The 17,678-nt window shown below is 39.5% G+C and overlaps 1 protein-coding gene across 3 annotated transcripts in view; it reads right to left on the bottom strand.

The window, feature by feature from the left end:
• LOC115214941 (very low-density lipoprotein receptor-like) overlaps positions 1-14,672 on the bottom strand; it is a 277,807-nt gene extending 263,135 nt beyond the window's left edge. For 2 of the 3 annotated variants that reach the window (XM_029784024.2, XM_029784025.2), the window contains exon 1: positions 14,275-14,670. In XM_029784024.2, coding sequence (XP_029639884.1) covers positions 14,275-14,341 — 67 coding nt within the window. In that variant the 5' untranslated portion in view covers positions 14,342-14,670. Of the gene's footprint in view, positions 1-14,274 lie in introns of all 3 variants that reach the window. The other variant, XM_036505362.1, reaches the window with a different exon arrangement.
• Between the last annotated feature and the right edge of the window lie 3,006 nt (positions 14,673-17,678).

Below are 17,678 nucleotides of genomic sequence, written 5' to 3'. Positions count from 1 at the left end.
CTAGCTGTTGCCACAACATTCCTCTTAGAGAGAGACACTCCGATGTGAAACCTGCGGTTTCCTGTTTCCTCTTGTTTCGGCCTGTCACTAGGTACTAATCACGGAGACTCAGAGAGTGATACCCGTGTTGTATACCCGTTTATCACTATAAATCAATGGCGTACAAATATCTCTTTCTGGTAACATCATTTATCACGTGTCATTGCCTCTACTGAAAGTTCAATGACGATGGAAGATTGGTGACGTGTGTAAACCTAACCAGTTGAAAGCATACAATTACAAAGCAGCAATACTGAATAGTCATCTGAGGTGTCATGGATGGAAAGTCAGAAATGCCATTGACAAAGAGAAAGCGCAAGGAGACGGCAATCATTTGTGAAGGACAGAGCAGTGATTATCTATCTACATATTTACATGCACACAGATGCATGCGTACAGAATTTCGAGTGAGAAGCAACAATTTGTGCGTATAGCGTCAAATGTAGGGGAAAGTTGACAGACTGCGTGATGACGAGGGTATCTCTGTTCAGCAGCTTATGTGCTAGAAATGACAGTGGAATATTTTTCTTTATCACACTCTGCTGTCTTTAAAAGGATAGACACTAGAAAATAGTTTTAAAATATAAAAGTGCTTAGAATTTAGATGGGATTTTCACAGCTGATCATAGGTCTGCTAGATATGAACCGACTTAGGGTTAAAGCACACACATACACACAAATAAATGCTTAGTTGTAAAATGCTCGGTTGTAAACTCGCTCGCGAAACGGCACGGTTATACTTTGAAGCATACCCTGACAATTATCCAGCATAAATTATTTGGCAGAGAAACAAATAAAGGAAAATAGATAAAGAGGGGGGAAAAAGAATGTGTTTAAGAGAGAGAAGTGGGAGGAATGAGAAAGGCAAAGTATGTGTAAAAGAGTGAGGGTGGGAGAGAGAGACAGTGGAAGTGTGATACTGTGCCAAAGTACTTCATATTATAGTTAAGTTTGTAGTGGTTACAATAGTAAGATGAAACACATTGGAAACCCTCTCGAAATAACAATGATAAATTGCATTTGGCAGCGAAGTACCGTTTATCTAATTCCATTTCTTAAGTGTTTTACAGCAACAACTTGGAACCTATGTCAATTATACCTGAGAAGAAGTTGATCCGAGGTATCTAAAAATAAGGTGAATCGACCAAAATGTCATTGGTGAAATTTAGCGAAATGAAACCGTGTGGAAGACAGTCAAGGAGCCGTTCTTGTAATTGGCAGGTAAAATTAAACCGTCTTACAGTGTACGATCACCCTTTGGCCCTTGGGTATTTTTATTTTTTAGGGACCACCCTTGTTTCAAGGATTTGAATCTAGTCTGACGAATGAAGATAAAACTCCTTCCCTCCGTCCTGCCAAGCTCGAAGGCCCTAGAACGGTCGTGGATGTCACGCTCCTTTGAAAGAGCGAAAAAGAAAACAAAACCTTGTCATAAGCCTCGCTATCGGCGAATTTATAAGGATAATCAATAAAGGAAGTTTGTTGAAAAATATATAAACACATGCGATCTAATATAATCAAGCTCCTAGTAACAATAATAGTACGGTGTGCAACTGCATAACAGTAGAACCAATCAAGTGATAGGGAGTTATTATTATCTTTTTTTTATTCTTATGTTAAAGAGAGAAGACAGGACCCTTGATATACTAGAACTCCGAAACTCCTGAAACGTTTCAGTTTTATTACGATCTCACCAGCGAAACATAAGCTTCTATCTACATGTTAAGGGAATGATGAAGAAATTACTAAGTCAATGTAGAAGGTGGTATTGGGAAATAAAGCTGTTTCGAGAATAAATAACGCCGAGACGTCTTCTGTGTGAAGAACAATGGTTAAATAAATGAGGGTTGAACATCTTTAATGAATGTGTAGATGAAAAATAATCTAAGACTTGTAGAGCTCCATGGAGGTTGCTACTGAGCTGGGAGTATTGTTTGTTGCTATTTTAATTCACTAACGTTACTAATGTTCTTTAGGTGGACATTTAAAATATATCTCAGTATCACAATATCAACCAGACCATCAGTCGCTGTTATACACGGCTGGTCACAATGCGCTTACGGTACTGTCTTGATTGCACTATTCTTTTCTGTCTTAACCTAAACTGCTTCACTGAATCGTCTTCCCATCGTCGTGGAGAGCTTCCCAGTGGAATGGGTGGTACCATAATTTTGAAACCACAGACCAGCTGCAGACCACGATGACAAGGCTGAACACTCAGAGCTCAGCAGCAGGTCTTAAAACGAACTACATGATAGCACTCTTGGATACCACTCGGCAACTGCACAGGTTCACTAGTTGTCTGTAAACCTTGCGACATGTCCATCATAGAGGAGCATGTGCTTTCTATGCTTTACGATCACATCGTTCAATCCGTTCCGTTCTCGAATTATCTCATTTCGAATGTGTTCTCTTAATTGCATTCCCAGCATGGATCTTCCCACGAACGTTTGTGTCGTAGCCAATCCTCTTCGTAGTAGCCCACGTCTCACTTGCGTAATAGAGCGCATATACGACGGTGCTATAGAAGAGTTTGGCACGTATGGTATTCTCTCTTTACTCTTTTACTTGTTTCAGTCAGTTGACTGCGGCCATGCTGGAGCACCGCCTTTAGTCGAGCAACTCGATCCCGGGACTTATTCTTTGTAAGCCCAGTACTTATTCTATCGGTCTATTTTGCTGAACCGCTAAGTGACGGGGGACATAAACACACCAGCATCGGTTTTCAAGCAATGCTAGGGGGACAAAAACAGACACACAAACATACACGCACACATATATATATATACATATATACGACGGGCTTCTTTCCGTTTCCGTCTACCAAATGCACTCACAAGGCTTTGGTCGGCCCGAGGCTATAGTGGAAGACACTTGCCCAAGATGCCACGCAATGGGACTGAACCCGGAACCATGTGGTTGGTAAGCAAGCTACTTACCACACAGCCACTCCTGCGCCTATAGCCACTCCTGCGCCTATAGCCACTCCTGCGCCTAAATCTTGTTTTGTAAATCTTTGTTTTCAACACATCCTTTATTGAGTTAAATGCCTTCTATTCTGCCCTTACTCTATGAGATTCCAGCATCCATATCCCAGCGCATATTCACTGTGTGCCCTAAGTAGACGTACTTATTTACCTTCTCCGTTTTGTACTACGTCTTCCGACCGCATATATTTTGTTTTCATGTGGTTCATTTTAAGACCCACTGCTGAGCTTTGAGTGTTCAGCTCTGTCAGTATGGTCTGCAGCTGGTCTGTGGTTTCAAAACTGCGATGCAACACATTATTTTTATAGTAAGCAATTTGTAGAGTTAGCGCATAATCAATGAAACAGAAACGAGTTTAATTACTGGAGTATATTCTTAATAGCTAGAAAGTATCTTTTTAAAAATTTAATTATTTGGACATGTTAATTCATCTTGATGCATACTAAGATCACTCAAAATACTGGAAAAAATTTCCAGAAACATTTTATAGGTAGCTATAGATCTGGTTATGTGAAAGCGCATGGCTCAGTGGTTAGAGCACCATACTCAGTCATGAGGTAGTGAGTTTGATTCCCGGACCGGACCGTGCGCTGTGTTCTTGAGCAAGACACTGTATTTCACGTTGCTCCAGTTCACTCACCTATAGAAATGAATAGCGATGTCTATAGAAATGAATATCTAGTTCTGAGGTGTATCAGCCGTTGCCATTCCCTTGGATAATACCAGTGGTGTGGAGAGAGGAGGGTGGTATGCATGGGCGACTGCTGGTCTTCCATAGGATCTTTTCGGTTTGAACGACAATTTTTAACATAATTTCTAGGTAACTAAAAGATTTTAAACTTCGTATACTGGTAGAATGTGTTTATAAAACATCTTTTTCTCTTGGCTTTATTGAGAAAATTCTATAGTTTGTAAGATATTTGTTGTTTTTTTTTCTTTAATTTTTGCAATTTCAACCAATCAGTGACGTCTATTGAGCTAAAAAGCTTTCTGTGCCGTATGAATATGTCCCTCGTTTAAGAAACAGATTGGGTTTATTTACATTTGTGAAGAAAAAAAGATACCCTTCCCCCACCCATAACCCTAACCCTAAAAGAGATTGAAATGCAATAGATCGATTCTAGGGTCATAATTATGAGTGGCAATTTCATATGACACTGCTAGAAAAAACTGCCGTTCAAACAGAAATGATCCCTTCCATAAACAACCTTGCCTCGGAGTGTAATATTCTTGGTGCAATTCTATAGTTATTTGTGACCAAAGTGGGTATTTACTATTATCTTTTATAAATATGGTTACTATGGGGAGTCGTAATAGATGATGATCGGTTACTGGTACCGTGTGCAAATCATTACCGACGAAGATGCCACTAAGAATGATTTGTGTCAGTCTAGTTTTAGCTTGTATGTCACTTCACAAGCTATAAAGATACAGGCTACAAATAACGACTATATCACTGATATGATTGCTAAGAGCCTCATAAAACGATTAGGTTATGAGCTCCCAAAAAGTAAAGTTCTCGAACCGGTACTAATCTCAGGAGAAAACAGAAACGTAACACAAACATATATTAAATAAATATGTGGCATATTTATTCAACCGGAAATTAAAACAAACCATGCACTCAGACTACCAGCAACTTCCGCAGTGGTAGGAAGTGCTCTACATGACTTACATTTTCGTAATGCAGCTCTTCATTTAAGAATGTAGACTTGTAACGCATGTAGGAAATCAATTACATCAGCGATATAATTAATATTAGTTTATATCATTAATATTAATAAATGATACAACTCAATATTAATGGTAGAAATCAATATAAACAATTGTACGGGCGAACATAATAGCGTAATATTATACCGTCACCTGGTGCTGGTTCTGGCATCTTGTAAACAATAAGAACAGCAGACTTGCAGGTTTTCTCTCTGCCCACGTGTTTCCTGCAGATATTTCGCCGGTAAATGTTCATAGTCAGGCATCAACAGCAGCAAGCACACCTGACTAGCTTATACAGACAAGAAAAAAAAAAGCGGGGTGGAAGAGAATAATATCTCCCGGTGACTCAATTCTCCAGCAAGGTTTCGATTCCAGGTTGATATCCTTTCCTCATCTTACTTTTATCTCTCTCTCTCTCAAATTTACAAGTAATCTTACGAGTAGACATAATCTTTTCTACAATAAGCATAAGGCCTCAAATTTTTGGTTGAGGAGGATTATTGATTACATCCACTCCAGTGCTTAACTGATACTTATTTTATCGAGCCGAAAGAATTTAAAAGCAAAATTGACCTGGGATTTTTGAAACTTTGAACTCGTAACTTAAAGAGCTGGAAAAATGCCGCCAATCATTATGTCCGGCATGCTAACAATTCGGCTACTCATCGAATCGTAATTTTATCCGTTATGTAAGCTGTGTTGATAGGATATCTCTCAATCATCCTGAAAGTCGGTCGTTCTTACCGCACCAACTACACTACTTTATCTGCGTAGCCAACATCTCTAATATTCAAATAGCCTACTCTTAACTATAAGAAAATAGATATTATGGGTAGAGATAACTTGCTTCTCCAAGTAGAGCCAGAACAGGGAAATTAACACGTGCTTTATTCATTGTGTTACTAACGCTTGCAAAGCAGAAAGAAGAAGGGCCCCCATATGTTCTTTTCTACTATAGGCATAAGGCTTGAAATGTTTTCTGGGGAATTATGCATTTATAACAAACCACTTCTTGTACATATATTTATTTCTTTACTACCCACAAGGGGCTAAACACAGAGGGGACAAACAAGGACAGACAAACGGATTAAGTCGATTACATCAATCCCAGTGCGTAACTGGTACTTAATTTATCGACCCCGAAAGGATGAAAGGCAAAGTCGACCTCAGCGGAATTTGAACTCAGAACGCATTTCGCCCGGCGTGCTAACGTTTCTGCCAGCTCGCCGCCTTGTACATATATTGGTAACATTCTCTATCTCCCTTTGTCTATATATGTGTGTATGTGTATGTATATATATATATATATATATATATATATATATATATCCACACATATCTATCTATACACCCACCCACACCTATACACACATACACTCATACACAGAGATATTTATTTATTTATAGATATGCATATATACACATACGAACATGTTCTAATATTCAATTGTATTGTAATGATAGACAATAGTTCTTTCAAATTATGGTACGAGGCCAGCAATTTTAAGGGAAGGGAGTGAATTACATCAACCACAATGCGAAGCCGGTACTTATTTCATCGACCTTGAATGAATGAAATGCAAAATCGACCTCGGTGGAATTCGGGCTCAGAACACAAAGAGCCCGGAGAAATGTTGCTAACCGTTTCATTCAATGCAGTAGCGATTCTGCCGGTTCGTCACTTCATTGCAAGATAATAATGAGATAAGTTGGTTGTCAGTGAGCACGTTATGATTTCATTTTCAGAATCATATCAAATTAGTTTATTCAAAACCGGACGTTCACGAGTGCAGCGAAATCAAACCCCACTCCCTCTGTTAAACAATTTACTTCATCAACGTCCCCTTGATACGATGGTATAAGCGATCTTGCATAGAGCAGCTATATCCACTACTCTACCTCTTCATCCCAATTCTACTTAGGAGAGCGACGGTCTGGAAACTGGAGGTCGGAGATACAAGATACTTCGGCCGAATTCTGGTTTAAGCACCCCATATAACTTCTCATAACTTACCTATTTTTTGGAATTTGCATAATTATGTTTTGCGAATTATTCTATACGCGGGAATTCACACGATTATAAAATTTAAAAAATACATTAATACAGGTGCAGGAGTGGCTGAGTGATAAGTAGCTTGCTAACCAACCACATGGTTCCGGGTTCAGTCCCACTGCATGGCATCTTGGTCAAGTGTCTTCTGCTATAGCCCCGGGCCGACCAATGACTTGTGAGTGGATTTGGTAGACAGAAACTGAAAGAAGCCTGTCGTATATATGTATATATATGTGTGTATGTGTGTGTGTTTTTGTCCCCCTGGCATTGCTTGACAACCGATGCTGGTGTGTTTACGTCCCCGTCACTTAGCGGTTCGGCAAAAGAGACCGATAGAATAAGTACTGGGCTTACAAAGAATAAGTCCCGGGGTCGATTTGCTCGACTAAAGGCGGTGCTCCAGCATGGCCGCAGTCAAATGACTGAAACAAGTAGAAGAGTACATGTCAGAGGGACAAAGAAACGAAGAAAGTATCAGGTGGTAGGGAGATGTGTAAATAATAACAGCTAAATCACCCCTTAAATCACCAACCTTTTTTTTTTTTTCATAATCTTATGAATTCCAGTGTGTAGAACACAAAGTCGCAAAAAGTTTCTGAAAATGCCAAAGCATAAAAAAGTTATGAGAGGTTACATGGGGGTGCTTAAACAAGAATTCCGCCGAAACCTCAATCGGCACAAACTGAAGTACAACTTTTAGAATTGGTATTTAGTGTCTTCTAATCCTCTACGTTAGAGATGGCGGTTTTCAGGTTTGTAGCCTAAGTACGGCTCGTAATACAGTTGGCATATGAGGCTATCAAAACATGTGACGTCCCGGATCAGAGAGTAATAACCATAACTTCCCGTTTACTGTTAATCGAGGCCAAAAGGCTCCAGTTGTGACGGGAAACCGGCTCCGTTGAGGCTTCTTCCCATAACATCTCATAATTTAAATATACAATTAAAATCGCACATTGTCACAGAATCGGTGTTTATCGTTTGGTGTGTGACGAAATGCTTTGACACCGAATAATACACGTTATTATCATTACAAAATAAATATTTATAAAAACGAATGTAGCCGTTGTGTGTATTTGACTGTGTTTGTAATGCTTTCAACGACTCTTATCACGCTGCAATTTTTTTTAGTCCAAGCATGTGATTTTAGTCCGAGTTGCTTTCTACCTAGTATATTAAGCTAGTATTTAAGCTCTGTTCGCTTCGAGATCGGTAAACGACCTAACCCCAGCATATGTAGAATATATAATATATATAATGCATATATATGTATATGTATATATAAAATTTATACAATATATAGATACAAATATATATATATATATATAATATAAATGATATATAAATATATGCAAATATGCGCAGAAGTGGTTGTGTGGTAAGTAGCTTGCTTACTAGCCACGTGGTTCCGGGTTCAGTCCCACTGCGTGGCATCTTGGGCAAGTGTCTTCTGCTATAGCCCCGGACCAACCAGTGCCTTGTGAGTGGATTTGGTAGACGGAAACTGAAAGAAGCCTGTCGTATATATGTATATATATATATATATATATATATATGTGTGTGTGTGTGTGTGTGTGTGGTGTGTTTGTGTGTCTGTGTTTGTCCCCCTAGCATTGCTTGACAACCGATGCTGGTGTGTTTGTGTCCCCGTCACTTAGCGGTTCGGCAAAATAGACCGATAGAATAAGTACTGGGCTTACAAAGAATAAGTCCCGGGGTCGATTTGCTCGACTAAAGGTGGTGCTCCAGCACGGCCGCAGTCAAATGACTGAAACAAGTAAAAAAGAAAAAGAGAATATATATGTACATACCTACATATATATGTGTATACACACACACACACACACACACACACACATATAGAGGCGCAGGCGTGACTGTGTTGTAAGAAGCTTGTTTCTCAACCACATGGTTCCGAGTTCAGTTCCACAGCGTGGCAACTTGAGCAAATGTTCTCGACTATAGCCTCTGGCTGACCAAAGCCTTGTGAGTGGATTTGGTTGACGGAACCTGAAAGAAACCAGCTGTGTATACATATAGGTATGTGTGTGTATCTTTGCGTCTGTGTTTGCCCCACCACCATCGCCACTGCTTGACAATCTATGCTTGTACGTTTACGTCCCCCTAACTTTGTTGTTCAGCAAAAAGATACCGATAGAATATATACCAGGCTTGAAAAAAAATAAATAAATACTTGTGTTGAATCATTTAACTAAAAAAAATCTTCAAGGCGACACTCTGGCATAGCCGCAGTCTAATGACTGAAACATGTAGAAGACAAAGGATATAATGTATCGGCCAGACTATCGCATGTTGCTTTTCACGGCTTGTCACAATTTGTTCCCTTGAACTGTTGTAGCCTTTGAATGTTGCCACCCCGCTGGCTAGGCAGGTAGGCCACGATCACAAAACTGCTCCTGATCGGGGAGCAGAGATACCCCTCACAGCTGAGTGGAGTGGTGCTACATGAAATGAAGTTACTTGCTCAAGAATACAACGTCTTGCCGGTCGCGAAACCGAAATTACGATCATACGATCGTGACGTGATAGCAATGCTGATCACTGGACCGCGCGCCTCCACTGACACATGCGTACAAGTGTAACTAGAGATACTCTCTCTCTTTTACTCTTTTACTTGTTTCAGTCATTTGACTGCGGCCATGCTGAAGCACCGCCTTTAATCGAGAAACTCGACCCCGGGACTTATTCTTTTGTAAGCCCAGTACTTATTCTATCGGTCTCTTTTGCCGAACCGCTAAGTACCGGGGACATAAACACACCAGCATTGGTTGTCAAGCAATGCTAGGGGGACAAACACACACACGCATATATACATATATACGACGGGCTTCTTTTCAGTTTCCGTCTACCAAATCCACTCACAAGGCTTTGGTCGGCCCGAGGCTTTAGTAGAAGACACTTGCCCAGGGTGCCACGCAGTGGGACTGAACCCGGAATCATGTGGTTGGTAAACAAGCTACTTACCACACAGCCACTCCTGCGCCGATGTGTAAATCACTTTCATATTAAGCACATTTCTCTAACGCAAAATACTGTTCTCCACTCCCCTTGTTAATTCGAAGTCTGGTATCTATCTATCTATATGAAAAGCCAATTTTACAGCATTAATTGTACATACGACACAATTAATATATGAGCTAACCACAATTACTTAATTCTGTGTATATAAACTATATAGATCTGATTGTAAACTAATCAGATTTCGGTATAAGGTCAAAAGCCATCAAACGACTCTTGAAATTACCACACTGTGGAGCTAAATGTGTTTTCCTTTACAAAAATAATTATTTTGTTCCAGAGTATTGCGTTACATAATTATATATATAATTAAATGTACGCTGTCTGTCAGTCACTTTGTATGTCAATCAGAAAGTTGGTGTAAAGAAGAGAGGAATCTACACCGATTTTATCTCTTAAGATTTCTTTTATGTGTCATCACTATTTATGTATGTTTTTTTGAGATATTTGCTAGTGTTTTTTTTTTCTTCTTCTTCGGTTGGAGGAAGCTGTGAATGAAGAACTGCCGGTAGCTAACTTGCCTGTGTCTCTGATGACCTTAAAAGTACAATGCATTGGGTTTATTACTCGCTTGTCAGTGAGGTAGAGTAAACAGGCGAACAGACAAATAGAGAAACACATGTGCGCAGTACGCAAGCACACACACATACACAAACGCAATGCGTACATACAGATGGATAGGTAGAAAGACAGATGAGTAGATACGCAGGTACATAGTGGAAGATAGGTAAAGAGTAAGAACGGTGATGATACATAGATTGAAGTAGACCGGCGCATAAAGATTTAAGGACAGGCATACTGATACGTATGGTATTTGGTAGGCAGACAACTAGGCAGAAACAATGATGCATGTGTGTAAGGCAAGTAGACAGAGTTTAAGGTTAAGCAGAGAAAGATAGACACAAAAGCAGAGAGAGAGATAGATAGTAATATAAATTCATGCAGAGAGAGAGAGAGAGAGAGAGAGGCTGATATGTGTGTGTTAATTTACGATCGCAGGGTAAAAACATTGTTTGTTGAAACCATATTACATGTTTTTTATACGCAAATGACTGTTGCTGCAGAACGACTGCCCCAATCAGCTGATTTGTGGCATTGTGCTCTATTTTTTAAGACGCGCTCTGTTTCACTGTAAATGGGAGCTCAGTGGTCTGTTCGCATTCACAGCCAAGCCATCATCGATATACAGGCGTCTCATCCAGAACAGATAACAAATACATCGGTTTAAGATGTATACAAACACATACGACGTGCGGGAGTGCTGAAAAATTCCTGGCTTTGAGTAAAAGAAAATACAGGAATATCAGCTAATTATGATTTTATATCCAACATATTCTTCTCTCAGATTCACACACTTATGGCAGCGGTCCTTCAGTTTTTCTAAGCCCTGTAAGAGAAATCAGAAGGTCGAGCCTCTGACCAGGCCTTTCGCGACACCCTTAAAGCCAGGAACTTTTCAGTACCTCCTCATGTATACGTGCACACACACACACACACACACACAAATAAGTGCAATCAGGGCTATGTGGTTTGAGACTTGCTCTGTAGCCCAATAGTTCAGTCCCACTGCATGGCACCTTGGATAAGCATTTTCTACTATAGCTCCGGGCCTCTGGGCCAGTCAATGATTTCTTAGTAAATTTAGCAGATAGAAACTGTATGGAAGCACGTCTTATATATTTACATCTATCTACGTCTATCCGTCTGTCTGTCTTGTCTCCACCCCACCCCTATAACTGCTAGATAACTGGTATTATTTTCTTTACATACCCGTAGCTTCGCAGCTGGGCAAAAGATACGAATAGAATAAATACCAGTCTTAGAAAAAAAAAAAAAATTACTGTGACGATTTGTTCGACTAAACTCTTCAAGGTGCTGCACCAGCAACCCAATGACTGAAACAAGCAAAAGACAAAGCATATATATGTATGCATGTGTATTTTCATGGAGGCGCAAAGGCCCAGTGGTTAGGGCAGCGGACTCGCGGTCGGACGATCGCGGTTTCGATTCCCAGACCGGGCGTTGTGTGTGTGTGTGTGTTTACTGAGCGAAAAGACATAAAAGCTCCACGAGGCTGCGACAGTGGGTGGTGGCTACTCCTGTTGTACTCTTTCGCCACAACTTTCTCTCACTCTTTCATCCTGTTTCTTGAGTAACGTTGCGATGGACTGACCACAGAAACCGGGAAAACGGGCTCATGAGCCTGACTAGGCTTGAAAAGGGCGACGTTTATCGAATGTGTATTTTCAGTGCCTTAATCTAATTGGATGACCAAACAATAATCAGATAACGATCAAAATCTAAAATACAACGAAACTGGTAAAAGTCTATATTGCAACAATGGGAAAAGTAAATAAGAGAGTTTAAACCATTAGTATTCCTATTATTCTGTCAAAAGTAATGCACCTTGAGCAAATTTCTTCTACTGTATCCTCGGGTCGACTAAAGCCCTGTGAGGAGATTTGGTTGACGGAAACTGAAAGAAGTTCGTTGTATATATATTCTTTTATTCTTTTACTTGTCTCAGTCACTTGACTGCGGCCATGCTAGAGCACCGCCTATCGATCTCTTTTGCCGAACCACTAGGTTACGGGGACGTAAACACACCTGCATCGGTTGTCAAGCGACGTTGGGGGTGGGGGACAAACACAAACATATATATATACATATATACAACGAGCTTCTTTCAGTTTCCGTCGACCAAATCGACTCACAAGGCTTTGATCGACCCGAGGCTATAGTAGAAGACATTTGCCCAGTACCACACAGTGGGATTGAACCCGGAACGATGTGGTTGGTAAACAAGCTACATACCTCACAGCCACTCTTGCGCCTACTCTTATAAATATATGTACATATGTGTGTGTGTGTATTTATGTATGTGTCTGTGTTTGTCCCACCGCCATCGCTTGACAGCTAATGCCTGTGTGTTTATGTACCCGTAACTTGGCGGTTCGGCAAAACGGACTGACAAAATAAGTGTTAGGCTTACAAAGAATAAGTCCTGGGGTCGATTAGCTCGACTAAAACCCTCACGGCGGTGCTCCAGCATGGCCTCAGTCAAATGAGTGAAACAAAGAAAAGCATATGTGTGTGTGTGTATATGTGTGTAATATATATGCGATGGGCTGCCACACATTTTCCGTCGCTTATACGCGATGGAAATCACGTAAGCAGACCTGTGAATCGAAGGAATCGAGACAAAACTTGCTGATATGATGATATAAAGGAATAATCACAAATATTGCAATATTCACTCTCTGATTTCAAATCTCTGTCAAGGCGTGAACTCAACTTTTATTCCCATTTCTTTACTGCCCACAGAGAGGACAAACAAGGACAGACAAACGGATTAAGTCGATTATATCGACCCCAGTGCGTAACTGGTACTTATTTAATCGACCCCGAAAGGATGAAAGGCAAAGTTGACCTCGACGGGATTTGAACTCAGAACGTAACGGCAGACGAAATACGGCTACGCATTTCGCCCGGCGTTCTAACGTTTCTGCCAGCTCCACTCCCAACAAATCGGCACCAGTTTGATTTAAGCCCCGTCCTTGCTTAAAGTTTGGCTTTGTAATTTAACAAAACACGTCTTTATCACTGTCAAAATAAGCTCTGACCCGGCCAAGATGTTAAGCTGCCGGACAAAACCCCGCTAAGTATTTTGTCCGTCGTTATGTCCTGAGTTAAAATTCCGCCGAGGTCGACTTTACCTTTTATTCTTCCCCGGTCGTTAAAATATAGTAACAGTTAAGCGCTGAGGTCGATGAGGGAGGTGGGGTGCTTACCTGTAGCCCTTCCTTCCACCCAAAATTCCAGGCCCTGTGTCTACAGTAAAAAGAATATAGTCGAATAAAATGTCATACGGTATTAGATTACGTCTCTTTACGTTCTGAGTTCAAGTCCCACCGAGGTAAAGCATGACTTTCCTGCTTTTGAGGGGTGGCAGTGGGGGTTGATCAACTGAGTATCAGTCATATATGAAGACGATTTAATCAAACATACATTCCCCCTGCCCCACTTCTACCACCACCTCCTCTGAAATACCTATTTCTTTATTACCCACATGGGGCTAAACATAGTGGGAACAAACAAGGACCGACATAGGTATTAAGTCGATTACATCGACCCCAGTGCGTAACTGGTACTTAGTTTATCGACCCCGAAAGGATGAAAGGCAAAGTCGACCTCGGCGGAATTTGAACTCAGAACGTAACCTTTCCCTGTGTCTATGTCAGAAGCTATTATCATACATGCGAAATCGTCGACAAGCGAAATAAAAATAATGGTGAAAGCAAAAAAATAGAAAAAAATTAATAAATAAAGAAAATAAAGAAAACTTACAAAATACAAACAAAAAATGGAAATAAAATAAAAAATAAAAATAAAATAAAATAAAATAAATGGCCGTGACATGTGGTGTCCGGTTTACGTACCGTATGCTGCGGAGTAAAACGCAGCAGTCAAAAAAACCGTAAAGATCAACACGGATAAGTCCCTCATGGTATACTAAGTCCTCATCCACAAGTGACAACTGTTGTAATGAAATTTAGAATAGAAATAACAATAGTGGTGCCAAGAATCGTAAGACGAGTCTAGTTCCGCTTTCGCTCCTAAAATATATTTGTTGCTTATTATCTTTTTTATGTTTTTTTTTTTTTTTACTGATGAGTATAGCTTGTTGATTTGTTCCTATTATAGTTATAACAGAGCGATCGTGGCTATGTTTAACGTAGAATATTCTGTGTGTGTGTTTGGGTGAATGTGCTTTTGTGTTTTTCTTATATAAAGAAATATATGTTTTATATAAATATGTACGTGTGTGTGTGTATATAAATATATATATGTAATATCTCAATTACATCTACGTGTGTAGGAGCAATGTGAGAGTATGTATATAAAAAATATATATCACTGTTTGTATGTGTGTAAATGTATGCCTATGTATTTGATAAAATTAAAATTTCATTTTGTGCTTTGGAAACATGAATATTAATATAATTTTCGATGTTTCATTTATAAAAAAAAAAATAGGACAATATTTATGTGGAATGGAATTTGGAAACAGTAAAAGAACACTTGGAATAAATGCTCTACAGATAAGAAGCTCTATACAAAACCTATGTAGATAAATTCATCCGGCAAGGTGTTTTGGAATATCCACCAGGAAGCGGTGAAGTGAGACGGGTCGCAGATTTCACTAGATATATTTTTGTATCTCTGTTTTGGACTGACAGAATGAAGAATGCGTTGGATCTTAGCTTAATATATAAAACATATACATAGGTATATAAATTATCACAATATGTATAAGTATATTTATATATAAATATATCTACATATACATAAAGATGGAGAGAGAGAGAGATTTAGTTATCTGTCTAAATATATATTTTAAGTAGCAATTCGCGTGAATAGGATTTGTTTTTGCCGGTGAGTGCGAATCGTGTGTGCGTCTATGTATATATATATGTCAATGTTAGTGTGTGTGTGTAGGCCCGTTCTTGTATATGATTCTATGGTAGAAACGGGTACTCGAGTAGATTAGGTATAATTTCACCTCTATATATCTATGCAGAAATACATATATGTATATATATATATGTATGTATGTATAATCCGTCTAACACGCTTAACTTTCTAAACCGGCTCTGGGTTCCTTCCCTGCTTGTATATAATATGTATATAGGCTGCTTTCGAAGAACTGCGCGAAACTTTTTGATTCTTTCACTCTCTTCACTTTTATTTCTTGCTTTGTGTTTCTTTTTATTTTTATTTTTACTACTATTATTTTTAGCACCGGCTAAAATGTACTCTCACCACCACCACCACCACTACTACTACTACTATCATTCCCAAACAGCAGCAGTACCACTATTACCAACACTAACACCAACACCACCATCACCACAACTTCTTCAACTGCTGAATAGTTTTATTTGTTTGTTGTTGTTGCTTATTTATTTTATTTACACACGTACGTACACACATTATACTCTCTCTCTCTCTCCACTCTCTCAAACATGTATGAGTGTGTGTGTGTGTGTGTGTGTGTGTGTGAGTGTGTGCGTTCTTTATTTTGATTTTTCATTCGTTTGTCAGTCACTGTGGAGCAAGTAGTTTGGGGATGGAAGCGAGAAAGACGGAGATAGAAAAAGAGAGCGGCAGATAATAAATAGAGAAAGTAAGAGATAAGTAGACAGACAGATAGATAGAAAGAAATAACGTGAGAGAGAGAGAGAGAGAGAGAGAGAAAGAAATAACCTGAGGGAGAGAGAGAAACAGTTTAAAGTTGTGGAACTTGGAACGGGCATAAAGTTTTGAAAACTACGAGTGAGCGAAAAAAAGTGATATATATAATATAATTTTTCTGAATCTTCAGATTTTAATATACTAGACCACTGGTTTTAAATTGATATTAATCAAATCAATATTCAATATTTCACCCTTATTATTTTAAATTTAATTTTAAATTTATACACACACACAACACACATATTGTATACGATATATATAATATACAATATATATATATGTATATAATATACAATATACCTACATATATATATTTTTTTTTAATTTAAATTTTTTTTATCTAGTTTCAGCTCACGAGCTGTGGTCATGCTGGGGCATACAATATACATATATATATATATTTATATTTAGTTTCAGCTCAGAGCTGCGGCCATGCTGATGCACCGCCGTATATATATTATATATATAGATATATATATATATATATATATATAATATACAACGAGGAGAGAGAGAAAGAGAGAGAGAACGAGATGAAAGGGAAGAGAGTGAGTCGAACATTGTGTTGAAGAGCCAGAGTGACGAGGAAGAGGGAGGAGAAAGGCAAATGAAGTTGAAGGGATGCAGGAAGATGGAGGGAGGGAGGAAGGGGAGGAGAGTAAGATTAAGAAGAATAGGAAGAGGCTAAGAAAATGTCAATGGGATGCTGAAGTGAGCGGGGGGGGGGTGCAGTGTAAAGTTTTAAGCACTGCGTGTGTATGTTTAAGTACGTGTGTGTGTGTGTGTGTGTGTGTGTGTGTGTGTGAGAGTGAGTGCTTCTCTGATGCTGTTCTGTCTGTAGTCAAAGTAGCACTTGGGCTAGTTACTAACGGAAGGAGCTCTGATAGAAGAGGAGAAATTAATAGAGAGAGAGGGGGGATAGTTGAGATGTACTTACAAATAGAGAAGAAGAATGAGTGATAGTGGGAGGTGAAAAAAATAAGGTTTAGATAGAGAGATGCAAAATGCTTGGAGAGATGTTATAGATGGAACTGAAGAAAAAGTTGAAAGTTTATGTATGGGAGAGAGGAAAGTGCACGTGAGAGAGAGAGAGAAGAGAGAGAGAGAGAGAGAGAGAGAGAGTTAGACAGAGTTACGAGGATAAGCAAGCAGAAAAATCGAAGTTTAAGAGATGAGTATTAGAGAGAAAGAAGATATTAAGCGAGAAAGACACAGAGAGAGAGAAATAGAGGGAAGAAGATTGAGTGTCTAAGAGAGAGGGGGAGAGGGGGGTGGAGAGAGAGGGGGAGAGAGAGAGGTGGAGAGAGAGAGGGGGAGGGAGAGAGAGATAGAGAAAGACCAAAAGTTTCAGAAAGCCTACTGCGAAAATGAAATGGAGAGAAAAAGAGGGCAGAGTGAGAGGCCGTTTATCAGAAGCAGAGAGAGAAAGAGTTGGGGGGGGGGTCAGAATCAGAAGAGAGAGAGGGGGGGAAGAGAGCGAGGTAGAAAGAGAGGGATAGATAGGCAAACTAGCGAAGAGATAGATAGAGCAGTAGACGACGAAATTAATAGATAGGCAATCAAATAGACAGACAGACGGACAGAA

This window comes from Octopus sinensis, linkage group LG8 (assembly GCF_006345805.1).
Source record: "Octopus sinensis linkage group LG8, ASM634580v1, whole genome shotgun sequence".
Lineage (NCBI taxonomy): Eukaryota > Metazoa > Mollusca > Cephalopoda > Octopoda > Octopodidae > Octopus > Octopus sinensis.
The sequence above is the reverse complement of the archived record's forward strand: the minus strand, read 5'-3'. Positions and strand labels throughout refer to the sequence as shown.